The 27831-nt window shown below is 36.4% G+C and overlaps 1 protein-coding gene across 2 annotated transcripts in view; it reads left to right on the top strand.

Annotated features, from left to right (window-relative positions):
• The window catches only part of EXOC1 (exocyst complex component 1), an 80959-nt gene that overhangs the window by 45854 nt on the left and 7274 nt on the right, over nucleotides 1–27831 (top strand). The window contains exons 10-18 of one of the 2 annotated variants that reach the window (XM_006868050.1): nucleotides 2842–2947; nucleotides 8052–8096; nucleotides 9474–9637; nucleotides 10331–10438; nucleotides 11857–11933; nucleotides 12521–12749; nucleotides 16499–16682; nucleotides 21574–21773; nucleotides 26236–26430. In XM_006868050.1, coding sequence (XP_006868112.1) covers nucleotides 2842–2947; nucleotides 8052–8096; nucleotides 9474–9637; nucleotides 10331–10438; nucleotides 11857–11933; nucleotides 12521–12749; nucleotides 16499–16682; nucleotides 21574–21773; nucleotides 26236–26430 — 1308 coding nt within the window. The remainder of the gene's footprint in view (nucleotides 1–2841; nucleotides 2948–8051; nucleotides 8097–9473; nucleotides 9638–10330; nucleotides 10439–11856; nucleotides 11934–12520; nucleotides 12750–16498; nucleotides 16683–21573; nucleotides 21774–26235; nucleotides 26431–27831) is intronic. The other variant, XM_006868051.1, reaches the window with a different exon arrangement.

Here is a 27831-nt window from a genome sequence, read left to right as displayed (position 1 = left end):
CTGACTCCTCCACTTCTACACTGAGTTCATGGGAAAGAGGACATAAACTCTGACAAAATAAGTATTGTTTAAAAAAATACTAAATTACAAATATGAATATAAAAATTATAACAAAAATGCTTTCAGAAAGGATGGTCATCTCCTGATATGTTTATATACATAGTATCTGGTTAGCTATTTCATAGATAAGATTCTTATATTCCTCAAAATTAGTCTTTTAAGTGTTACACAACTCTACTGTTGTATTATATTTTGTTTTGTTTTGTTTTCATTCAACAGAATTCTGATTTGGAGATATCTTAAGGAAAAATGTTTACAGTACTGGAATTCTGTGCCTTTTGAAGTTTAGGAAGATTAATCTTTTGAATAATTAAACATAAATTATATCTCCTTAAGAGTTTTGTGCAACAAGTGCTTTGTCCCCTAGTGAATATTCAAATAAGTAATCAATAAGCTTTTTGCCTAATTGTATTCTCAGTGAGTATTATTGCCCTACCTTTATACATAATGCAGTATTCATGAATGGAACTTCAAGCGAAGAAACAAGACCACAGCCAGCCTAGAGATCATTTATGGAGTCATTCTGTGTTCAAGAGTTTCTTTTGGATTGACAATATTAATGATCTTTTCTATGAAATTGACATTTCCCAGGAATGTTACTTGATCCTATGGTTTGAACTTTTGATAGACTGTGTCCTATTTTATGTCTCGTAATCTAATTTAGTTGTTAAGTTATTATCAAAGACAGGAATTTTATTTAAAAAAAAAAAACTAACAATGGTAATAATTAGGGCCTTCGGAAAAATATAGCTCAACTACCCAGATATACTTCTACCCAGAACTACGGTGGATACATACAAGGTATCCTTCCTCTCACACCTGTGGCTCTGGGCTATACATTTAGGGCGTTTAATAATAGAAATGGCCCATCTATAGTTGGGTAGGACATGAGCCTTCCTCTCCTAAGAACTTGCTGAGATTTAAATCAGAACTGTAAGGTTACTCAGATGACTCTCAACCTCAGTTCTACATTTGTAGAAACTGCCTTACTGTGTTTTTTTTTTTTTTTTTTAAAGTAAAACATGTTAAGAATCTACAGTCAACACAAAATAAAGTCGAAAAGACAGAATTCCCAGAATACTTAAACTCATGATAGTTCAATTGTAGTCATTAAGAGAGCCAGCACAATGATGAATTAGTGAGAGAAGGAACTTATCTTTTCACATCTATCTGTGGATTGCCCCTCCCATGAGTTCTGTAGAGTACCTGGACAAAAGGTGTTCAGTAACTTCACTTGTATTTCACTGAAAAAGGGAGCTAGCCCAATGAACTAGGGATTCATGTTGTTGTTGTTGTTGTTAAGTGCCATCGAGTCGGGTCCGACCCATAGCGACCCTGTACAGGGTTTCCAAGGGTGTAAATCTTTACGGGAGTATAAAGCCTCATCTTTCTCCCGCGGAGCAGCTGGTAGTTTCGAACTGCTGACCTTAAGGTTCGCAGCCCGATTCGTAACCACATGTTAGGGAATGTTTTCAGTGCTATTTGCTTCTAAAATTATGTAAGGATCACAGGGGGGAACTGCCCCTCTGACTAACATTTCATATATATGTGGAAATATATATGACTGACTGAGAAAGAGAGGATCTGTGTTGTGTTTGGTACAGATACAGTTTTATAAGGATAAATCTATAAAATATCTGAGAACTATAAGTCAGTACTCAAATATTATTACTATATGTACCTTTTGAAAAGGTACCTGATGTATAAAGAAAGGTAAGCTTGTTCTAAAAATGAATGTATTAATCCGAAATAATAAAGGAAATGGAAGCTTCAATTCCATGTTGAATTTAGAAGAATAGCCAGGTGCGAATTTTCTGTTGTGGATTTATTTAGGCTTAGTCAGGCTTTGTCTTTGGCATTTGACTTAGGACTTGAAAAACTAGTGGTCTCCCAGTACTGAGGAATCTTAACTGCTAGTATAAAATATTTCTGTGTTATGATAAGCAAATGGCAGATAAATGTGTTTGTATGATAAATAATGGATGTTTTCATTTAAACTAAAATGAGTCAGATTCGTTTCAAGAAAATGATTATTAAATTATGAAAACTGTTGTTGTTGTTAAGTGCCATCGAGTCGATTCTAACCCATAGTGACCCTGTTATAGGGTTTCCAAGGAGCAGCTGGTGAGCTTGAACTGCCGACCTTGAGGTTCAAAGCAACTTTGCAGTCCAGTGCATTAACCCATCTTAATGAAAATAACCTATTTTTGAGTAATACCCAATGTTGACAAGGGTTCAGTGAAACTATACTCCTTCATTACCGTTGACAGTGTATATAAAACAAAACAGCAACATAGAAAGACTCCCATATGCTTGGGCTCTGGAATTCCACTCACTGGAAATTTTCCAAGCAAGCAATTCATTAGAGACAAAAAGCTTAATTTAGCAGTGTCTGTCATAGCAAAATATTGAAACTGCTTTTGTGTCTTATATTAAAGGTTTAATTTACTAAATTGTGGCATATCAACATGCAAAATACTGTGCAATCATTCATGGAGACTTCAACTCAAATAGCCTAGACAGTGAAAATTACAGCCATATGTTAAAGATAATATGAAAAAATGGAAATAACAACTGGGATTATGGTTGATTGTATATTCCTGTAAGTTGTTGTTAATGTTAATGCCTGTTAAGTTTTTTTAAGACAGAAAATTATCTGTATCCTATGTAATGCATCCAAGTTTTAGATTGCAAATTTAAAACAAACTTGAAGAACTTGGGGGATTGAGAAATGGAAATGGTTATATTTGTTTTATTAATAAGTAAATGTTTTATTTTAAGAATTACATGGACTATTTATCACGACTGTATGAGAGAGAAATCAAAGATTTTTTTGAAGTTGCAAAGATCAAGATGACAGGTACAACTAAAGAAAGCAAGAAGTTTGGTAAGCTTATGCATTATCTTCTTTTCATTTTTTTTTTTTTCATTTTAAAACTGGATTTATTTATGACAAAAATTGTTTAAGGTGGAATAAGATATAGATGAATTCATGCAACTGTAGATTAACTACTTTGGTTTGATTTTTAGGTGTGTCATAGAACAAATATATATATATGCAAATGTGGTTTTCACCAATTAAAATACTGCTGTCTGGAACTCTGACAGTCATTCAGTTGTGTCTTCATACTATAATTAGACTATGTGTTTGCAGGACAATCAACCAATCAGATGGTAGAGAAAATACTAGACTAAGAGGCAGGCAGTGTCTGCCTCCCTGAAAGATCTTTTATAACAATTTGGGGACAAGTCACTGGGCACTTAAGTCATTGCTCTCTGCAGGGAAATGAAAGTGATTCCTGACTTCTTCTTACTTCTCACTGGCTATTTTGAATCAAAAAGAAAGCTGACATGTTTTCAACAAAGAGGCTCTAACAATGTCACCAAAATTTCTCCTCTGATTATATCTTATTTTTTCAGAGAAGTATTTTTTAGGCTCATTTTTTGTTGCTTCTAAATGTGTCAAGTGGACACAAGCATTGTTTGAAAGGATAGCCAGTGAAAGTACTAAGTTGTGAGGACAGTGATTTGTCGAGGCCACATTCTGCTCTTGCATGTAGCCATCCTTGGAGTTCCTTTTGGATGGAGTTCTGTGCTTTTTCAAGTCAAAACCTGGCCTTAAATGGCTATGATGTGTACTCAGTGTGTCTGCATACCCCCCCTTTAGAATAATGAGTTTTAGCATTTGCTTGTTGAAAGGAGCCTATGTCCTAAGCAGCTTCTATAATCAGGAAATGACATTAAAAATTGAAAGCACAAATGCCCATCACTGTCTTTAAGATAAAGAATCCTGTCTTTAGTACAGAATTATTTTGTAATTCGTAGTTTTTTAAAATTGTGTCACTAATATATTGATTAAACTTTTGGAATGGTCGCACATTGAATCTGGGATGCTGATTAAGAATCTTGGGGCAGTAGGCTGTTGGAAACAGAAATGCTAACTCATCCTAAAGGTTAATTGTTCTTAAACAGCAATGTGTTTATATCCTTGTTAATGTTCTGACTGTGGATATGCTATGTTTTTTTTTGTTTGTTTTTTTTTTTGAGTAAACAGTGTATTATTAATACAGTTACATGTTTAATGTTTTCATTAAGTATATTTGTCATCACTTGTTAGTGAACCATTTTATTTTGGGAAAACTCTTCTTCAATGTATGAAAAGTGGAAGTAAAAGGGAAATTTTTCTAAAATTGTCTCCTGAGCAGCTATGAATCCCTGTAACATAATAGTTTCCCAAGTCTTAAGATGCACATTGAGATAAATGACGTAATAAAATAAATTTAGCTCAGATATAATAATATCATAATGGAATCATTGCATTAACTTGTTAGGCCCATGTTTTGTTGTTGTTTCCTTACCCCTTAAGCATTTAAATTAGCTTGTTAAAATTTTTTTAATTAAGATAATCTAGGTTAGAAGGTATAATTTTATAATTTTTAAATTGTGACCATTTTATAATTTTTATATCTAACTGTTAAGTAATGAGATAAGGAATAGGAGACTAATCTGAGATGATAGATAGCATCAGAAAATTATAGCTTCAGTGATTTTGATATTGTCAGCTATAAGGAAGGGAAAACTACAAAACAGAATTCAGAGGATTGTTTAAAACTTCTCTCAGCTTTGAAGATCTGTTAGAATTTTAAAGTTAAAAAATAAATGCAAATGACTTGGAAAGTTCTGAATACGTTAGAAAGTACATTTTTTTAAAAGATTATCTTTTCAAAATGTAAGTTAATTTTTTAATAGTTGTTGTTAAGCACCGACCTTGTGGTTCAGATTTCAATGCTGATCCTGCAGCCCTACACCAGGAGTCCATTTTTTATAGTAACTATAGTTAAAATACAAATCTGAAATTTTGGCAAGATAATTTTTCAATGAATCAAAAGTTAGTGATTATAAATAAAATGTGTTTTGGTTTTTACCTGCTCTGGGAATTCTGGGTCATGATGCTGATGGACCACTCAACACTGAAATTTTTAACATCTACTAAAAAGAGCTCTGGTAGCGTAGTGGTTACGAGTCGGGCTGCGAACCGCAAGGTCAGCAGTTCGAAACTACCAGCTGTTCCGCGGGAGAAAGATGAGGCTTTCTGCTCCCGTAAAGATTTACAGCCTCGGAAGCCCTGTACAGGGTCACTATGAGTCGGAACTGACTCCACAGCACATAACAACAAAGGTTCCTGGAAAGAGTCTTTTCTTTTGGACAAGGTCATTATGAGCCTTGGTGTGGCGTTATAGGATAGTCAGTGGACTGGGAGCTAGATCTACCAGCCGCTCTCAGAAACCCTATACAGGGTTGTTATGAGTCACAACTGACTCAATGGCAAACAAAAAGATGGAAAGCCTCCTTCTGACAAGGTCATTATTATTATTTATTTTATTAATAGGTTTTCTTTGCTATTCTAAGGTTTTTTTCAATAGCAAAATAAAACATCTATGATTTGATGCATTTGAATTATGGTGGTGTTGGAAAATATTGAATATGCCATGGACTGCCAGAACAACAAACATATCTGTCCTGGAAGAAGTACAGCCAAAATGTCCTTTAGAAAAAGCAAGTATGGCTAGACTTTGTCTCATGTACTTTGAACATATTATCTGGAGGGATCAGAAGGACATCGAGCTTGGCAAAGTAAGAGGTCAACGAAGAAGAGGAAACCCCTCAGAGATGAACTGACACAGTGGCTACAGTAACGGGTTCAAGCCTGACACAGGGTCGGCCAGTGTTTCATTGTGTTCCACCATCTCAGTGGTACCTAAGGAGCCTTGGTGGCTTAGTGGTTGAGTACTTCTGCTAACTGAAAACCTGGCTGTTTGAGCCCACAGTCATAGCCTGGTTGAAAGATGTGATAGCATGTTTCCATGAAGATTCCATCCGTAGAACCCCTGTGGGGCAGTTCTGCTCTGGCCTGTAGGATCTCTGAGTTGGAACTGGTTTGACAGCAGTGGATTTCATTTTTGGTTATTTTGGTTTTTATTAGTACCATATTCCTTATTGGCTACTAAATAAAGAAAACTATATTAAATTTTACCCTTTGTTCTAGAACTGGGGACCCTAGTATTGTTATTAGGTGTTACTGCATTGGTTCTAACTCATAGCAACCCCATATACAACAGAACAAAACCCTGCTTGGTCCTGCACCATCCTCACAATTATTGCTGCAGCCACTCTGTCAGTGCATTTCATTAAGGGTCTTCATCTTTTTCACTGACCCTCTTACCAAGCATGATGCCCTTCTTCAGGGACTGGTTCCCCCTGGTAACATGTCCAGGGTACATAAGATAAAGTCTTAGCATCCTCGCTTCTAAAGAGCATTCTGGCTGTACTTCTTTCCAGAGAGATTTGTTTGCTCTTCTTACTATCTGTGGTGTATTCCGTATTCTTCTCTAACACCATAATTCAAAGGCATCAATTCTACTTCACTCTTTCGTATTGATTGTGTAGTTTTTGCATGCATATAAGGTGACTGGAAATATCTTGACTTGGGTCAGTTGCACCGTAGTCCTCAAGGTAACATCTTTGCTTTTTAGCACTTTAAAGAGGTCTTTTGCAGCAGACTTGCCCAGTGCAATACTTCGTTTGATTTTGATTTTTTTTTCTTTTTTTTTTTTTTAAATACTCCTACAAAGGGCATTGATTGTGGATCCAAGTAAAATGAAATCATTGAATCCTTGACTTCAGTATTTTCTCCTTTTATCATGATGTTTATTGCTCCAGTTGTAAGGATTTTTATTTTCTTTATGTTAAGGTATAATCCATACTGAAAGTCTTTGATCTTCATCAGTAAGTGCTTTAAATCTCCATCACTTTCAGCAAGCAAGGTTGTACTGCCTGCATATTACAGTTGTTAGTAAGTCTTCCTCCAGTCCTGATGCTGCTTGGTGAATACGGCATGGTGACAGTTGATGGCCAACTGGAAGAACTGTTCAGATGGCTAGCTGGTGGCTCCACCATGATCTTTATCACTGTGATGTTCAGCTTTGTTGTTTGTATTTCTTTGAGCTTCAGGTGGCCCAGGATGGGAGGATATATATACATGTCTCATGTGGCTAGTTAGTAACTTAAGCTGTAACTTGTGCCTTTAAGAGAGTTTTGTATTGTAGGGTTAGTGTGTAAAACATAGTTCTATTTTTAGAAAATATTTTTTAGATGATAGTTATAATCTTTAATTTTCTGCTTCATTCATTCTCTGATTTTCTTCTTATATTAATTTGTAAATTGAGTGCAGAATGGTTCGCAATATGATCTCTAACATTTATCCGATATAGAGAGAGAAGTTTTAGAATAAAAGAAATGTCAAATGCCTTAAAAGAGCTCCAAGTCTTTTCTTATACCTGTGCCCTTAGTTCTACCATCCCACTTGCCCATATCCTGGTAATTGGTGTAATGATTATGTCATCATTTTAGGTTCAAAGCTAGTTACTAAGTAATCCAATTTGACACTTAATTTTTAAATGATTTTAAAACCCTATTCATATAATTTTAATTTTAAATCAGATATAATATAAAATTGCATAGTACAGTAGAGATTCATTTCAGGAGCGTTCAGGAAATGTGCAACCATTGATGTATTTAATGTCTAAATCTACAACTTCATTCTTATGAATTGTCACTATATTAAATTATTTTCTTGAACAAAATTAAAAACTTCCAATATAGTCTTTAAAATTTAGGTGTACTCCCTTAGTAAACTTAAAAAAAAAAAAAAATCATTTAAGTGTATGGGGGTCAGGGTTACAAATTGAGACATTTTACCTGAATATTGAAGTAAAAGCAATACATTAAAAGACTAGTAAAGTGTTTTCTCAGAATTTTTCAAACAGTAGTTGGCCAACTAAGCGTGTTTGCACCTCTCATTACTCGATTCTCATGGTTCTTTGCATGTGTCTTTTATACTAGAGCTTAACTTCCTCTTGTGCATGGTTTGTGCAAAATGCAGTTTATTAACTTGTCTTTGTCTTTGATGCTTGCAACCTAATCCATCACAGCTACACTGCCCCGAAAAGAAAGTGCTGTCAAACAAGAAACAGAGAGTGAGTATGCCTAGTGTATCAGTAGGTATTCTCAATGCATGTCTGTTTGTTTAATGTGTAGAAACTAGTTCTTTGTCTTTCAAAAAGTTGACACCAAAATTTCTTATTGCTTTGAGTTTTCAGGTATTGGTGAAAGAAAGCCAACATGTGGGTAGTGGTATGGCTATAGACAAGAAAATGTACTAGTGAAAAATGGTATGTCAGAAAGTAGAACATGCTAGAAATGTATGAAAAGGCTTAACCATTATACTTCTAATTTCAGGCTGTGTATAAAAACTCTTTAAAAATTCTTACAGATATGGTCAGATTTTCATATATTAAAGCTAGAATTTACCTTTAATTTTTCTACTATGTTTTAATAAACTAGGGATCTTCAGAAAGTTTGTGGGGAAATGGAATTAAAAGGTAATGGAAAAAAACAAAACAGAAAGGTAATGGAATTTTCCCACAAACTTTTTGAAGCCCCCTCGAATGTTCTTGCTGACCATCAGTAGATAATACAGATTAACTGAGAAATATTCTAGAGGAGTAAAAGAATGTTTTATTGATTATGTTTTATTCTGAATAAAACATTATGTTTTCCTATAAAAAGTGAATCCTTGTATATGTAGGAAATTGTCTAGCCGTATTGTTCCTTCCTTCTCTTCTCATGGATTATACCTAAATACAGATGTTCCGTACTAATATGGTTGATGGTGTCTGCATTACATTTTAATTGTATGTTAAGTACAGCAGATTTCCAGATGTTTTTCTCTTTTGTTAGTTTTTTAAATAAAAACTGTAGGTAAGTAGCTCACTTGTACCAAAGCAGTATCTCTGGCTTCAGGAATGAATTAAGTAGAATCATATTAATTGACTTTTTGATAGGTCAAATGTGAGCAATTATTGTCAATTTCATATGGCTTCACAATAATATATTGAGTTAATGTGGCGATGAGCAATACTGGGATATGGCAGCTTCCTTTAGAAATACAACAGTCTTATTAGTTTGTGCACTAAAGGGTCAATGATCTTCATCCACATTCATACATTCTGAATGAAAAAGAAATTCTGATGTACTATATACTATAGTGTAGAGCTATTACCAGGCAACTTCATCTTTCTAATTGGAGTGAGCTTCCATGCACTACATGATCTTTAGGTCTCTTTCAGTCCCATGCTATGAATTTTTGCAGTTTTCACTTCTGCTGATAGTTTGCTCAGGGTTAGGACACCGATGTTGATAAGAGCTGAGGATACTCTGTAACGTGCCTCACATGGTAAATAGTATGACATAAAAGCCCAAGAAGACCAAGGCAATGGAAGTAAGCCCCTGATCTAGGCTATGAATGTTTTATTCGTGGAGGTCACAACTTTCAAAGTTTGATTATTTCTTAGGTCTTCATGGAAGTTCTGGGAAGTTAACTGGATCTACTTCTAGTCTAAATAAGCTCAGTGTCCAGAGTTCAGGGAATCGCAGATCTCAGTCATCTTCCTTGTTGGATATGGGAAACATGTCTGCGTCAGATCTCGATGTTGCTGACAGAACCAAATTCGATAAGGTGTAGTATATAATAACAAGTAAATACTTAAACATTAGTATTCGTTTTATTTTTAATAGCTCTTTGTTATTTAAATGTTTTCAAAGATTTGGACTCCATTGGTCTCTTAACCATGAATTTTGTGACTCTGAATCCAAAAAGGAATATTAGTAAAATTGCAACTAAAATGTGAATCGTTGTTGTTGTTAAGTGCCACTGAATCTGTTCCAACTCATAACGACCCTGTATAGCGTTTCCAGGGAGCAGTTGCTGGATATGAACCACCAACTTTGCAGAGAGCAGTTCAGTGCTTATCCTACAGTGCCACACTAAGACTCCAAAAATATGAAATGTTCATTAAAGTTTATTTGTTGAAATCACAAAATGTTAGCATCTAGAATCACTTCTCTGAGCAGCTACAAAGAGGAAATAACAGCTTTTGTGAAGCTAACTCTTCTTTGCATTGCATCAAGTGTAAAAGTTGTATCTTTTTCCTCTTTCCAGATTTTAAAGTGAGGAACAGTGCATTTTATGAGCCTGTTTGTAGCCTTGTTCTGCCTAGTTAATACTGCATTTCCTAGTCATCTGGTCAGTCCTTTGGAAGACTTTACCTTTGGAATTCTGTTGAGATTGAAAAGTGAATTGAATGTGGAATGTTGTTTCTTGGCATTCAGTGTAATTCTTTCACTGTCGCATCATTTTGGTTTTCTTTAGATATTTGAACAAGTACTGAGTGAACTGGAACCCCTGTGTCTAGCAGAACAGGACTTCATAAGTAAATTTTTCAAACTGCAGCAACATCCAAGTATGCCTGGAACAATGGTATGATTCATATTTATTTTGGCCAGTATTACAATTAATGCATAGTCACAATTTCGCTCTCAGAACTGAAAAGGAAACATTTACAGAACAGATATTTTTAAAGGATTTTTGTCATACTACAAGGTAACAGAAACCATAATAGTTGGAGTTTGGGGATCTGATTTAATATTCCAGATGTCTTAAGCCTAAGCTCTAATTAAATAAGTTAGAGGGCGGGGATATTTAAAAAACTAGTAGTTTTCTTGTTTCATAATTAACTCATGTAAGTAGCTGACCATGTAGCTATAAACATGTTTGCATCTCTTGTGACTTGATGCTGATGGTTCTTTGCATGTGTCTTTTAAAGAGTTATTTAAAAATTATTTACATAGCAGTTTTCAGACCTTAGTACTTCCCCTTATAATTAGTAGTTGCATTATATAGTAGTTACATTTTTTTTTAATATGCGATTTGTGTACACCATGATCTAAGAAAAAGCATTTTTTGTTTGCTTTTTGGGGTTTTTTACTAACTAGTTTTGGGACTTTCAGGAGCTCTGGTAGTGTAGTGGTTACGAGTTGGGCTGCTAACCTCATGGTCAGTGGTTTGGGAGAAAGATGAGGCTTTCTGCTCCCATAAAGGTTTACAGCCTTGGAAACCCTGTTCAGGGTCGCTATGAGTCGGAACCGACTCCATGGCATATAACCACCACCACCAGTTACAGGACTTTTGGCTGATTATTAAATTCCAAGTTTTCTCATCTGTCAAATGAACAGAATAATGCCTGTTCCTCATACCTCCTGTGTGTGAGAGATTTGCCAGAATATTTTGAAAAACTTGAAAGCATAATGCAAATACAGTGAGATCATATCAAAAAATTATGCCTTAGGAAACATTTAAAAAGTGATAACGTGAATGAGAAATGAACTGATATCACAGATAGTTGGACTTTGTTCTTCGTTGTTGTTGCTATTGTTGTTAAACCAGCTTACTTACTGGCCTCTGTAAGAATTTTACAGGGCATTTTTCGTTTTTAAATGCTGAAGTTCTACAGATGAGAATAATTTCTTTCATTCTTTCCTGAAAGTTGTTACTAGACTTTTTCCTCTATTTTGTTGAGCTGCTCTCCCCTTCCTACCCACCTGAGCTTCCTTCAGCTGTGTGTGTCTGATTCTCTCCCTTCCTGCCCCGCACATGCACACACACAATCCTCTCACTCCCTGGTAACTCCTGGATAACATGTAAGAATAAAACATCTCATGACTATTCCTAAAGAGCATACTTTATTCTATAGCTTTATCAGTATTACTACCTTTAAAAACCATTATTTTTTATAATGTATTTTCTCCTAGGAATTTTAAGACTGAACAGGCTTTTGCTTTATACGCTAGTCAAATTGTTGGTCTTTATCATGTAAAGTACCTGAATAATTTTTGCAGACTGAATCAGAAGACCTGGACGGAGGAACGTTTTCACGGCAACATAATTCTGGCACGCCACTGCCTGTTTCATCTGAGTATGTCTTGATTTGGGGGGGGTGGGGCAATATTTGAACTGCACACTGGGGGGGTCTGGATGACTTTCTAACCTGACAGCCCACGGAACACCAACATGCACTTTCACTGTCTTATTTGATGTTTTACTAGAGTAGATAAAATTAGTCTAGTTGTATACCTCTTGACATTTCTTTGCTTCACTGTTGTTGTCAGTGATAACGTGAATGAGAAATTAACTGATATCACAAATAGTTGGACTTTGTTCTTAGTTGTTGTTGCTATTGTTTGCTTCACTAAACATACAAAAAATGCAGTCACTCTGATGTTTGCTGGTAGGAAGTAGCCTTTGAATTACAGTGTATTTCTCAGAAATCAAAAAACATAAATGAGGACCCAGCTTGACATTTACATCAAGGTATTGTGAGTGATCACACTTAATTTCAAAAAAATTTTATATTGAAAAATAGTTGTTGAGTTCTTCATATATAAAAGTTTTTAGTTTGAAATCTAAAACATAAGCCATTTGTGTATACCAAGCAGATTAAAGTTACAGATGAATGCACCTGAAACTTGTAATAACTTTCTCTTTCTTATGATTCCTCAACAGGAAAGATATGATCCGCCAGATGATGATTAAAATATTTCGCTGCATTGAGCCAGAACTAAACAACTTAATTGCACTAGGAGACAAAATTGATAGCTTTAACTCCCTTTACATGCTAGTCAAAATGAGTCATCATGTGTGGACTGCACAGAACGTGGACCCTGCCTCTTTTCTAAGTACTACATTGGGAAATGTTTTGGTGACTATCAAAAGGAATTTTGACAAATGCATTGTAAGTTTTTAAAAATAGATTAGAATTCTAGTTATTTGTTTTAAAAATAGGTAAAAGTACTTCAGAGATTTTAGTTGTGTATTGGAAGATCTGATGATGTTCATGCTCCAAAACTTTGAAGCAGGATGTTGCCTACAACATACTTGAGCAGAGCTAGTTTCCCTTCTACATTGTGAATCTTGGCAAATTGTGGAGTAGGTGCTTAGAGATCTAGTAGGTAATTCACTGACACCTTAGTTTTTATTGATCTCATGAAAAACCTTAGTTTTTATTGATCTCATAATCTCATGAAACTATCACTTGGATTTTTTTGTTTTTATTAGTATATTCCATTTTATTAGTATATTTAATTTTATTAAAAATAAAAATTTTAAGTGGATTATTTTGATTGTATACATATTAATTATTTAATCATTTATTTCACCTGCTTATTTAAATAGTAACTTTAATAATAGTATTATTAAATTACCCTTATAAGAATAAGTTATTCTTATAAAAACTTCCAAGAACCATCCGATTGTGTGGATCATGATAATCATGGGCAACATTGAGAAGTATGAGTATTCCTGAACACTTAATTGTGCTCAAAAAGAATCTGTACACAGACCAAGAGGCAGTTGTTCAAACAGAACATGGGAATACTGAATGGTTTAAAATTAAGAAAGGTTGTATTCTTTCACCATACTTATTCAACCTGTATACTGAGCAAATAATCCAAGAAGCTGGGATATATGAAGAAAACCGTGGCATCAGGATTGGAGGAAGACTCACTAACAACCTGTGATATGCAGATGATACAACCTTGCTTGCTGAAAGTGAAGAGGATGTAAAATATTTACTGATGGAGATCAAAGAGCACAGCCTTTGGTATGGATTGCATCTCAATGTCAAGAAAACAAAAATCCTTATCACTGGACCAATAAACAGCATTCTTATCAATGGAGAAAAGATTGAAGTTGTCAAGGACTTCATTCTTCTTGGATCAACTATCAACAATCATGGAAGCAGCAGTCAAGAAATCAAATGACGTATTGCATTAGGCAAATTTGTTGCACAAGACCTTTTTAAAGTGTTAAAAGAGCAAAGATGTCAGCTTGAGGACTAAGGTGCGCCTGACCCAAGTCTTGGTAATTTCAGTAATCTTATATGCATATGAAAGCTGGACAGTGACTAAGGAAGACCGTAGAAGAATTGATGCATTTGAGTATGGTGTTGGAGGAGAGTATTGAAAGTGCTATGGACTGCCAAAAGAACCAACAGATCTGTGTTGGAAGAAGTGCAGCCAGAGTGTTCCTTGGAGGCCAGGATGGCAAACTTCGTCTCTCATACATCGGACATACTGTCAGGAGGGACCATTCACTGGAGAAGGATATTATGTTTGGTAAGGTGGAGGGTCAGAGAAAAAGAGGAAGACCCCAGCACGATGGAGTAGCAATGTGGCAGCATCGATGGGCTCAAGCATGGCAACAATTGTGAGGTTAGCCCAGGACCAGGCAGTGTTTCGTTCTGTTGTGCATAGGGTCGCTATGAGTCAGTACCGACTTGAATGGCACCTAACAACAACAACACTAGAAAAAAAAGTTATCATGTTAGGTAAATGTAGACATAAGCTTATTATTGCTTGGCCCAGAATAATGGCTAATGACTGATAGCTGATAATGATGGTTTCAGCTCACACAAACAACAGTTGATACAGGACTGGACAGTACTGGGATCTGTTGTATGTATGCTATGAGTCACAGCTGCCTTGCCAGCACCTAACAACAACAGCAATGATGGTAGTGGTGGTGACAATAGTAGTAATTAATAGTTCATTAAAGATTGTTAATGTTAATTAAATAGCATTAACCTAGGAAAAGGTATCATTTCACGTTTTCTCCTAAATGGCACATATTTCTAAAGGACTTACCTCTAGCCACTCAAGACAAAGATGGACCCTTCTGCTACCTGGCTTCCTCTTTGCCTCTTACCTTTTAACCTAATCTTCTCACAGTATGTAGTTGATTGCTCTGTAAAAGTTAGTTTTGGGGACAAAGCAGGGCCTGGAGCCTAAAACAGTTCAAAGGTTAATGGGTCTGTGTAGTGAGCAAAAAGCATGAATGTCACATGGCTGCCAAAAATGGAACAGATAGAGTCTGAGTTCGCCAATTTCATCTGCTGCCCAAGCTCAAGATATATGGTGTTCTCCATATATAAGAAAGCTAGTCAAGCCTGAACTAAAGACAAAATTAGGAACTAACTTACACATCAAGTACTGTCATTCTGGACCTTGCAGTCTAGTACATGTCTTAACTGTGTTTAGTGTGCTTTTCAAGATTCCTCACTTTGTGACTTATTAATCCTTTGAGATTAATATATGATTTTGTTATTGTTGTTGTTGCTAGGTGCCCTGGGGGGTAATGTCTAAGTTGTAGTCTTAAGTAATCTTAACTATGCCTCCATGTCCTTCTGGATAATAGCAATATGAGTGGACTTCCAGCTGAAAATAAGAGACCTTTGACTTGATGTTTCTGTCGTAACTGATTTCATTCATGACTGTTTGCTTATATGAATGCACTCCTCCTACCCTACCAGTCACAAAGCCAGAAATGGCAACTATCTTTTAGAATATCTCCTGTTCATGTCCAATTATATGCAAACTGTAGTCTGTATCCCCTGCATTTAAATGTCACCCAGAATTCTAGACCCCCTGTGAAGTACACAAAACCACAGTGGATTCATAATTGAGTGGACCTTTTTGAACTAATGTCTAAATCCTGTGTATGTCAGCGTTCCTTTTGTATCTTGCCACCTGTATGCACACGCACTTTCATGCTGAGCTATTAAGAATGAGTAATTAAGAAATGGAGTCCCGATGTGGCACTGTGTGTTAATGTGCTGGACTGCAAAGTTGGTTTGAACCATACGATCGGCAGTTCAAGTTCACCAGTTTCTCCTCGGAAACCCTACGGGATGGCTATGGGTCGGAACTGACTTGAGGTCACTTAACATCGACAACAATTAAAAAATATAGAAAACTATTTAGTGCAAATGCATTATAGAAATAATGATCCTCTGTGTCTTCATACTCTGCCCCCGCCCAATAAAAAGTTTATAATAACAGAACTTGTCTATGCAAACAGAAATTGTAGAGTGATGAGAATAGGAAATGTCATTGTTTCTCAAACTTCTCCACATTGACACCATCTAGAAATAAACTGGCAAGATCCAGTGTGTTCACTGGTCAGCTCTGACCCAAAATGGCCACGCACCATATGCTTACCTTCCCATAAGTGATAGAAATGTTTTATAGTTGTTTTTTCTCCAAGCAAATACTTGAGGTTCACAAGCCTTAAATATATTTTGTTTTAAATAGTTTGGGCTTTTCTTTGACTTTTTTATTCTTAAATGAAACATAATAATTCTATATTTTTCAATCTATAAAAGTAGCTTTTTTTTTTTTTTTCAATTATCCCTGTAGTGATTCATCTTCAATGAGTTGTTATTAAATGCCACTGAGTCAGATCCAACTGTAGCAAGTCACCCTTTATAGGGTTTCCAAGTAGAGTGGCTGGTGGTTTTGAACCACCAACCTTGATGTTAGCAGTCCAGTTCTTATCCTACATTGTCTCATTAAGCTAGTAAGTATCCAAACTGTTCTAGGTTCTGAATTATGTTCTGCCTCAATGATATATATATTTGATTATAATTATAATGTAGTTTCTAAGTTGTTTAGGTATCTCTCTCCCTTGTTTTCTGCCTAACTTTAGAGTAACCAAATAAGGCAAATGGAAGAAGTGAAAATCTCAAAGAAGAGTAAAGTAGGAATTCTTCCATTTGTGGCGGAATTTGAAGAATTTGCTGGACTCGCAGAATCAATCTTTAAAAATGCCGAGCGCCGTGGAGATCTAGATAAAGCATACACCAAACTTATCAGAGGAGTATTTGTTAATGGTAAGCTTTCATTCTTAGGAATTTTTTTGGTTTGTTGTTTTCATTATATCTGGTCACTTGGAAATTGAGAGATATACATGTTCCTTAATTCCATATTCTACTGTCTTTGTTTTTTAAGATTTGCTGAAATAAAAGATTTCTTAACTTTGAAAAAGCAGAAGTAAATACAGTCTTTTCATCGTCCTAAAGAACCACTTTTCTGTTAAGTCTTGTCTGGTTGTATCCCTGTGTAAAGTTGAAAGTCATTTTATAAACAAAAAATTGACCTCCCAGATGACATGTACCTTCAACAAGAGTCTCCTGGAAATGCTGGGCAGTGGTGTCTGGGTAACCTTTCAGCACATGTGTCCAGGTTTTGGCCCTCAGTGTTCTTACCTGTTACAGGAGGGAGTAAAATAGATCACTTTTCTAGGCTTCTTTAGACTTTATTTCAGTTTTCAAGTACTGTCATTCACTCTCTTACTGTGTCAGATCCCACAGTGAAGTTACAGAAACAGTTTGGACGTGTCACTTAATTTGAAATAAATTATCTGATAGGATGTACTCTATAATCTTAAAAGCTAAAACATGGAGAGCATGTGGAATTGTCTCATACTTTCAGTAGAAGTAAGTATATGGAAAAGCTTGATAAATTTCATTATCAAATGCCTGTATGCTTGTTTTTATTCAAAATAGCTTTACTTTATCTGATTGTACGGTAATATTTGTTTGTTACACCCCTCCCCAAAAATTCAGAAAAATCAAGAAAAAATGTAAGATTACCTATACAAGAGAATTGATGAAATACAAATTGAAATCTTTCAACAAACTGATGTAGCACTGGAGGCACTTACTCATCTATGCCAAAGAATTTGGAAGACAGCCGCTGGCCAACTGATTGGAAGAAATCCATATTTGTGCCCATTCCAAACAGAGGTGACCCAACAAAATGCAGAAATCATAGAACAATGTCATTATTATCACACACAAGTAAAATTTCGCTGCAGCATTACATATACAGGGAACTGCCAGAGGCTCAAGCTGGATTCAGACAAGAACGTTAAACAAGGCCTGTCGTTATTGATGTAAGATGGATCTTGGCTTAAAGCAGAGAATACCGCAAGATGTTTACCTATGCTTTATTGACTTTGCAAAGCCTTTCAACTATGTAGATCATGATAAGCTATGGATAACATTGAGAAGAATGGGTATTTAGAACATTCAGTTGTGCTCATGAAGAACATGTACATAAGACCACGAGACAGTTGTCAAACAGAACAAGCAGATACTTAATGGTTTGAAATCAAGAAAGGTATGTGTCAGGACTATTATTTCACCATATTTATTCATTCTGTATGCTGAGCAAATAATTTGAGAAAACTAGAGTATAAGAAGAGGAACATGCCATCAGAATTGGGGGAAGGCTCATTAACAATCTGCAATATGAAAGTGATGCAACCTTGCCCACTGAAAGTGAAGAGGACTTAAAATACTGATGAAGATCAAAGACCACAGCCTTCGATATGGATTGTACCTCAATGTAAAAAAAAATATATATATATATATATATATTCACCATTGGGCCAATAAATGGCATCATGATAAAAGGAGAAAAGACCAGTTGTCAAAAACTTCCATTGTGCCTAAATCCACTAACAACACTCATGGAAGCAGCTGCCAAAAAATCAAATGACGTATTGCATTGCACAGATTTGCTGCATGAGACCCCTTTAAAGTGTTGAAGAGCAAAAATACCAGTTTGAGAATTAAGGTGCGCCTGACCCAAACCATGGTATTTTCAGTAGCCTCATATGCATGTGAAAGTTGTACATAGAATTGATGCATTTCAGTTATGGTGTTGGAGGAGAATGTTGAAAGTACCATGGCTGCCAGAAGAACAAACAGATCTTTGTTGGAAGAAGTACAGCCAGAGTGCTCCTTGGAAGCCAGGATGGCAAGACTTTGTCTCTCATATTTAGGACATGTAAACAAGAGAGACCAGTCCCTGGAAAAGAACATCATGCTTGGTAAAGTGGAAGGTCAGCAAAAAAGAGGAAGACCATCAGTGGAGATGGATTGATGGATTGACAAAGTGACATCAACAAGTGTAACAATAATTGTGAGGGTGGTACAGGACTGGACAGTGCTTCATTCTGTCCTGAATAGGATGGCTATGAGTCCAAACCATCTTGAATGGCACCTAGCAACAACACCAACGTGCAAGGGGGAGTTCAAAATTTCATGGGGAAATGGAATTGAAACACACTGGAATTTTTCCACAAACTTCTTAAATTCCCCTCATAATCTCATTGTACAGAGATAACATTTAATTTTTATCTTTCCAGACTTTTCAATGCATATCTGTCTCCCTTCTGCTCTGTTAAGTAGATGGATAGATACCCACTATCAGTGTATCTATTATTAGGCGCCATCGAGTTGGTTAAGACCCATAGCAATCCTAATCTTAAATATAAAACTTTTATCATGCCTTATACACCTTAGACACAGTGGCACCTGCTAGACTCTATAACCCTGCTCTTCGTTGTCAATAAGCACTGGTAACCATAATTTTTATTGATTGCAGAGTATTCCATTTATTTTTTAAATACCAAATCTATTGCTAACATACATTTCATTTGTTTCTAGTTTCCTCCCAATAATTTCCTTGAGGGAAATTATTAGAAATGGGATTACTGAATTAAAGGGTTTATGTCTTTCTCAAGGCTTTTGCCAGATTGTCATTCAGAAAGGTGATACTGGTTTCTTGCCAAGAGTGCTCACTAAAAGTTGCCGTCCCACAAGTACCGATGCTGGATAGATAGGTATTATCAATGTTTTTATTCTGGGTCATCTTAATATGCTGTAAAGTATGTTGTTATTTTGAAATATTCATATTTGTATTTCACAGATTACTAGAGTACTTGAACATTTGGGGCGGGGGCTAGTTGTATTTCATATATTACTAATTACCATTCATTTGCCCATTTTTCTCTATATGTTTATATTTTTTTCCAAAAGTGCTTCTTTTATAAAAAGGTTGTTGATCCTTTATTGTTAGTGTTGTTGTTGTTGTTAAAGTACCATGGAGCTGGTCTATATGTAGGGTTTCTAAAGCTTTAAATCTTTTTACTGGATCAGAAAGCCTCATCTTTCTCCAATTGGAACGGCTAGTGGGCTCAAACCGCTGACCGTGTAGTTTGCAGTCCAATGCTTATCTCTTGAGCTACCACACTCCCTACTAGTTTTATACAAAAAAATAGTTTTTCTTATTTGCTTTTCATTTTGTTTATTGTGCATTTTTCTATAAGAGTTTTCGAGTTTTATGTCAGATTTACCCATTTTTTCAAGTTTTGGGCCATGTTTAGAAAGGCCACACTGCCATAAAATAATTTAATTATCTATAATTTCTTTAGTGTTTATGATTTTATTCACTTATTTTCTAAACATGGGTTATATGAAACTGGGTTCTATGAAGAAAAACGTGGCATCAGGATTGGAGGTAGACTCATTAACAACCTGCGATATGCAGATGATACAACCTTGATCGCTGAAAGTGAAGAGGACTTTAAATATTTACTTATGAAGATTAAAGAGCACAGCCTTCGGTATGGATTGCATCTCAATGTCAAGAAAACAAAAATCCTCACCACTGGACCAATAAACAACATTCTTATCAACGGAGAAAAGATTGAAGTTGTCAAGGACTTCATTCTTCTTGGAATATTGAAAGTGCCATGGGTAATATATCCGTTTTAGAAGAAGTGCAGCCAGAGTGCTCCTTGGAGGCCAAGATGGCCAAACTTCGTCTCTCATACTTTGAACATATTGTTGGGAGGGACCAATCTCTGGAGAAGGATGTCATGTTTGGTAAGGTGGAGGGTCAGAGAAAAAGAGGAAAACCCCCAACGAGATGGATTGGCCAAGTGGCAGCATCGATGGACTCAAGCGTGGCAACAGTAGATGTTTCGTTCTGATGTGCATAAGGTCACTATGAGTCTGTACAAAATCGATGGCACTTAACAACAATAACAACAAACAAATTGGTTTGGAGTTCCTGGGTGGTACAAATGTGCTTAGAGCTGCTTGTAGAAAACTTGGAGGTTTGAGTCCACCTTGAAGATAACAAAAAATTCATTTATTGAAAACCTTGTGGAACACAGGGCTATTCTGATACACACAAGATTGTCATGAGTCAAATTGGACTCCACAGCAACTGGATTTTTGTTGTCATTGTTTATTACATTTTCAATGCATAAGCAACTTAGAATTTGATTTACTAAAAGATGTAAAATAAGAACCTGAATTTAGTGTATATTCAAAAGGGCCAGCTGGTTGTCCTAATACATTTGGGTAATACACCATTTCCCCCACTGATTTGAAATGCCACCTTTATCACGTATTAAATTCCTATGTATACATGAGAATCTTAGAGTGATTCCTTGATTAGAATTCTTCTAATCAAGGAATGTCCAAAAATGTGCTTAGTTCTTAAGCGTACGCATTTTTAAAAACCGATGCTATCCAACCCCTAACAAGATAGATGGACACCGTAGCATCACCAATGTGCTCAAACAGAACTAACTGTGAGACTGACGTGGACGGGGCAACATTTCATTCTGGTGTGCGTCAAGTCGCTATGAATTGGAGCCCACTCACTAGCACGTGGAGTCCTGGTGTGGCACTGGAGGGTAAAGCACTGAACCACAAGGTCAGTCTGAATCAAAAGGTCAGCGGTTCAAACTCACCATCCACTCCTCAGACACCTTGATAGAGTCTCTATGAGCCGGAACCAGTGTGACAGCAGTTAACAACAGAAACAACCATAGTACCTAACAAGAACAACATTTTATAGCTAAATGTGGGCAAACTCGTAGACAGAGACGTTTTTATATATTTTTGTTTTTGTTTATAGTGGAGAAAGTAGCAAATGAAAGCCAGAAGACCCCTCGGGATGTCGTTATGATGGAGAACTTTCACCACATTTTTGCAACTCTCTCCCGTTTAAAAATCTCATGTCTGGACGCTGAAAAAAAAGAAGCCAAACAAAAATACACAGATCACCTTCAGTCTTACGTCATTTACTCTTTAGGACAGCCACTTGAAAAACTAAATGTAAGTATATCTTCCATCTGTTTTACTGGATTCAGAATACATTTCCTTACACAGTACAAGCATTTATCTTAAACTGGCTCTTGTATTGGATTAGCGGCATTCAGGAAAAGGGTCAGTTATTGCTAGTGGACCAGACACTGCTACATTCTTTATATAGATTTCTTTTCATTCTTATAAACAATGGTGTGTGTGTGAAAAGATAATAGGATTCCCATCTTACAGATGAAGAGACAGAAGGTAACTGAACTTGTTGGAAGTTATACAAGCCAAGAAGTGACAAAGCTGGGGCGTGGTTTGTAGGTTTTCATTATATCATGTCCTTCCCCAGTGCTTACATCTGGAGTGGTCAGCCCTAGTTCAGTAAACTCTCAAGGCCATCAAGTCGTTTCCGACTCATAGCAACTCTGTAGGGTTTCAGAGGCTGTACATCGTTACAGAGGGTTCGGATAAGGATAAGAGGATACTAAAAATTGGTATATATTCATTACTTTTTCCTTTTTCTTTTTTATGACTTAAGTCATTTCCTAGAGCAAGTCAGATCATTAAAATTAAGAAATGGTGATCTTACAGACGATAGAATGAATGTAAAGCTAATGTTCTCCCATGTAAACTATCACATAATTCATAATAAGACATTTTTGAAAAAAGAAATGGTGATCTTAGAGAACTTAACAACATAGTAAAATCAAAAAAGGGATTTTTCTAACTTTGTACAAAATATGGTTAATCGCTTTTTAGAGGTTTATAACTTGAAATTAGAGTCAAATAAAGAATATGTATCTATGATCAACATTTTGAAGAAGTAATCAAAAGACATCTATTCAAATGCAGAACCAGTTCCTTAATATAAAACTGAAGAATGAATAGATCCTTTAAGATAGTAAATAATTCTGTCTCAAACCTAAAGTCTACATGGCACTTAACTGCAACATTGGAGTATCCCTCCCCCCTTTTTTTAAAAGATAAATCAACAGTGTGGAAGATGATAGTATATTTTAAAAATTGATTTTCATAGCCAATAAAGTATTCCACAAAACAGTCCTCATTTCTGATTTTGTTTTGTTTTGTTTTATGTACGAAGAGTTGATGTTGTTCCTTTTGTTGGGTAGATGCCTTGGATAATCCATTCAAGGAAGATCACTTTGTCCAACTGGATGAAACCCGTTCCTTCACATACTGCCGGCAACACTGGTGGCTCATCAGGCCATATTTCCAGATCAGAGCCTGCCAGTTTAAGCAAATGTAGCAAGAGCAGGAACCTAGCCAGATTTCATGGAGTAGAACTGCTGGTGATCCATCTAGAAGCATTTGCTTTTAAATTGAATTTAACAAAAGCATTGCTGGTTCCTTTACTACCTAACATTCCTATAGAAAGTTTGGTCAGTGCAATAAGACATGAAACATAAACAAGAGCTCCAGAAAGAAGAGTCAAGATTGTCATTACTGTTGATGACATGTTCAAATTATTTGTCTCCAGTAAAGTGGCAGGATTCTAAATAAACATGCGTAAACTACTTTCTTTCCTGTATGTCAGCAGTAGCCAATTAGAAGCTCATGTAGAAACAAATTATAAGAGCAGCAGGAAATTTAATGAAGTGTGACACTGTGGGATAAAGCTCTGGACCACAAAGTCGGTTTGAACCACAACGTCAGCAGTTCAAACTCACCAGCCGTTCCTTAGAAACCCTGTACAGTGGCACTGTGAGTCGGAACCAACTTGATAGCACTTAACAACAAGAACGTCTTAGATAAAAGTAATAAGGAATTGGGCTTAGTGCTATTAAATTGTCTTGTACAGTATGCATGTGTAAGCGTGCCAATCCATAAGGCTGTTTAATCTTTAACTAGATCCCAATATACATGTAAGGATTTTATACAGGATGAAGGAACTGTCACATATTAGTAGAAAATGGAATGATTACACAGTAAGTGGTTTTAAGGGAAATTACTTGGGGTGTGAGTAGCAAGTAAAAACTAAAAGGACTTATATGTTCAAAATAAAAAATGGTACAAAGCTAGAATAAAATGAGTTAATAACTCATCTCCAAAATCCTTTGTTATTGGTTGCTGTCACACTGGTGTTGACTAGTGAGTGCTGCATTCATGCAAAATAAAATTCACTTCACCCGAATGTATTCAAGGCAGTGACGGCTCAGAAGCACATTGCCAGACCTTGCTTTCGAAGTGCCTCTGGTCGCATTGCACTGCCAGCCTTTCCATCCCTGAGCACCCAGTGCTTAATGATTGTAACACTCAGGACCCCACAAGGGACAGCACTCTGCAGTTCTTAAAAGCAGTAGAATTATGAAGATCCCTTGAATATCTGTGTGACAATACAACTATCAGTGTATTTAGTATAAAAGATCTCTTTTAAAATCAGTAAGAAAACACTAAGATCCCAGTGTGTAAATGGGCAAGGGTGCTGAATCACTACTAAATGTATGAAAACATGTTAACGTCACTTATAGAAAAGAATTATGAAATGAAAGAAACTTTGTTCACTCGTCAAAATGGCAGGGAGTGTTTGGTGATGCTGCTCTGGAAAGCTGGTGTTCCTGTATACCGTTGATAGAAATATAAGGCAGTTGAGCTTTCCTGGGGAGCAATGTGTATGTATGAGGAATTTTCAGAATATTCAAAGTTATACTCCTCAGCTGAATCATTTTAGTCAGAAATGTTGCTAAAAAGTAATCTCATTTGAGGAGACCTGTGTTTATCTAGTCAAACCACATGGTTCTCTTTGGTGAAATGCTTAGTGCAATCTATTTTTATAGCCTGTGTGATGGTACTTCTAACCACTTCACTTAATAGACTGTTTCATAATCTATGTGATTTAAACATTTGGATATTGCTTCTCTTACAGTCAGCCTAGCATTTTCTTTGCTTAATTTATCTGATATCATCCACTTTTACTCTTTCATCATATTATTCTAAAGAAATAAGACTGACAGACTCTAATGAATGCTTCTTGTTATATATCTTTAATTTGGGGCATTAAAATGATTAGGAAATTATAAAGCCATGCAATCTTTTTTTTTTTTTTAAGTAACCCAAAGATTATTTATGATATTGTGATATTACTATGATAACTATATTTACAATGGGCTTCTGTTGTGGCACTGTAGGATCAGCACTGGACTGTGAACCACAAAGTCCTTGGAAACCTTATACATTATCTCTATGAGTCAGAATCTATTCCACGGCACTTACAACAACAATAACATTTATAATAAATGAAAAAATTTATAAACGTATTAAAATCCAGTACTGTACTCACTGGATGGAATATTTTACAACAATTAAAATGTATACTTAGTGCTGCAATGAGTTTCAATGACTGGTAAGACTGAGGAATTTGCACTGACCGCCTAAGACAGGCAGCGTCCCTTAAACAAACAATAAATAAGGAGGATTCGGATGCAGACCGTGCAGACCCGGTCAGGAGGCCAAGCCCCTGTGGGCCCAAGCGTTGTTGACCGTCCAAACCATAGGCTCTGAGGATCAGACATTAGCTACCTAGTAGACATAGCAAACTGTCCCTCATCTGATTATTCAGTAATGCTTGTTAGTAATCTCATACATGAGCCCTGGATATCCACAGACAAATGTAAAAACCTTCCCTAAAAGCCGAGACTGTAAATTCCAAAAAGGCAAGTTCCCCCCCCCCAAACAAAAAAAAAAAGCTAAAGAGGATAGAGAGAAACACTGTTAACTGATGATATATGGAGGGGATAATAATCAATGTAATGAAACAAGGTATATGATTTGTTGAATGCAAAACTGATGATATGCCCTGTAAACTTTCAACTCAATCCAAAATAAAAACATTTAATTAAAATAAATAAATAAATTGTATACTTAGGTTAAAAAGCGTATAATATTAAATGGAAAAACACAGGGTACAAAATTATAATCTCATCTAGGTATTCATATGTTGGAAGATGAGTTTAGAAGCCAAGTGGCTCCTCTTCCTCCCATGGAGCAGCTGGTGGACTCAGATCACCACCTTTTTGGTTAACAGCCCAATGCTTAAACCACTGTGCCACCAGGCTTCATTAACAAAGACAGAGAAACTCTAAAATGGTAACTAGCTATCTCTAAGTGGTGTAGTAATAAGCAGTTATTATTTTATTCTCTACTTTCATATACAAGGAGCTCTGATAGCAAAGTGGGTTATCAGTTGGGCTGCTTACCACAAGGTCAGTAGTTCAAATCTACCAGCACTCTGCAGGAGAAAGATGAACTTTCTGCTCACGTAAAGATTGACAGCCTCGGAAACCTTGTACGGGGTCACTATGTGTCAGAACCGACTCCGCAGCTCATAGCCACCAGCACCACTTTCATATATACATAGTCTGGTTTTTCTATGGTGAATATGTACTGTTTTATAACCTTTTCCTTTTTTGATGTAAGTGATCATAAGAGCAGTTTTTAACCATTATTTCTTTTCGTTTCCTTGAAGCATTTCTTTGAAGGTGTTGAAGCTCGTGTGGCACAAGGTATAAGAGAGGAAGAAGTGAGCTACCAACTTGCATTTAACAAGCAAGAGCTTCGTAAAGTCATTAAAGAGTACCCTGGAAAGGAGGTGAAGAAAGGGCTGGATAACCTCTACAAGAAGGTTGATAAACATCTGTGCGAAGAGGAGAACTTACTGCAGGTTTGCTTATTCTTTGCTGTTGCATGGAATAGTCCACAGCCATTAAAATTGACATTTTGGAAAAAACATGAAGAAAGAAATACTTACACAAGTTTCCATAGCTGTTCCTACTTGTATTTTTACTGTGTTGAGGTTTTTGGTGCTTGGTTCTCTTAGATATTTAGGAGGAATAAATGATGTGGGTGGTACTGAGTGTGGGCATTGCCATTAGAATGGGTTCCTAATCTGACTGCAGAAAGATGCGTGGCTTGGGCCCAGTTACTTAATGAGTTTGAGATTTAATTTCCTTATTTGACAGGTGAAAATCAGACACGTCTCAAACAGTAGGCACTACCATTTTATTACTGCCATTCTACAGATGAGGAAGCCAAAGCTCAGAGAGAACAAGTACTGAGAGCAAGGTCCCATTGCAAATGAGTGATGGAGATGAGTTTAAACCCTGAGTCAAAATAGCATTCTGTATCAAACATACTGAGGGGCCCAGAAATAAGGGAAAGTAATTCTGATTTCAGTATCATGAAAGGCTTTGTGAGGAATATTGCTTTTTTGTTAGCCTCAGAGAGGCTTTTCACTGTTCACTGCTCAAGAAAAGGGACTCCTGTGGTGCTGTAGGATCAGCCCTGGACTGCTGAACATAAGGTCTGCAGTTCAAACCCACCAACCACTCCTCAGAAACTCTGTTCAGGGTCACTGTGAGTCGGACCCGACAACATCAATTACCAACGGCAGCAACAAAGTAATTAAAGTAATACTCTAGGTGGAACAAGTTTGTTGTTATTGTTAGGGGCCATCGAGTAGATACCAACTCATAGTGACCTTGTGCACAGCAAAACGAAACACTGCCCGATCCTAGGCCAACTTCACTATCGTTGCCACATTTGAGCCCACTCATGGCTGCCTCTTGGCCAGTCCATCTCGCTGGTGGTATTCCTGTTTTTCTCTGACCTTCCACCCTACCAAACATGATATCCTTCTCCAGCGACTGGTCCCTCCTGACAATATGTCAAAAGTATGAGAGACGAAGTTTGGCCATCCTGGCCTCCAAGGAGCACTCTGGCTGCATTTCTTCTAACAAAAATGTGTTGGTTCTTTTGGCAGCCCATGGCACTTTCAGTATTCTCCAATATCCATAACTCAAAAGCATCAATTCTTCTACGGTCTTCCTTTTCACTGTACAGTTTTCTCATGCATATGAGGTTATTGAAAATACCATGTCTTGGGTCAGGCTCACCTTAAATCTTCAAGCTGACATCTTTGCTCTTCAACACTTTAAAAAGGTCCTGTGCAGCAGATTTGCCTAATGTAATACGTCATTTGATTTCTTGACTGCTGCTTCCATGAGTGTTGATAGTTGATCCAAGAAGAATGAAGTCCTTGACAACTTCAATCTTTTCTTCATTA

Source organism: Chrysochloris asiatica, unplaced genomic scaffold (assembly GCF_000296735.1).
Source record: "Chrysochloris asiatica unplaced genomic scaffold, ChrAsi1.0 scaffold00115, whole genome shotgun sequence".
NCBI classification, from domain to species: Eukaryota; Metazoa; Chordata; class Mammalia; order Afrosoricida; family Chrysochloridae; genus Chrysochloris; species Chrysochloris asiatica.
Note: the sequence above shows the minus strand (reverse complement) of the source record. Positions and strands in the feature narration are given on the sequence as shown.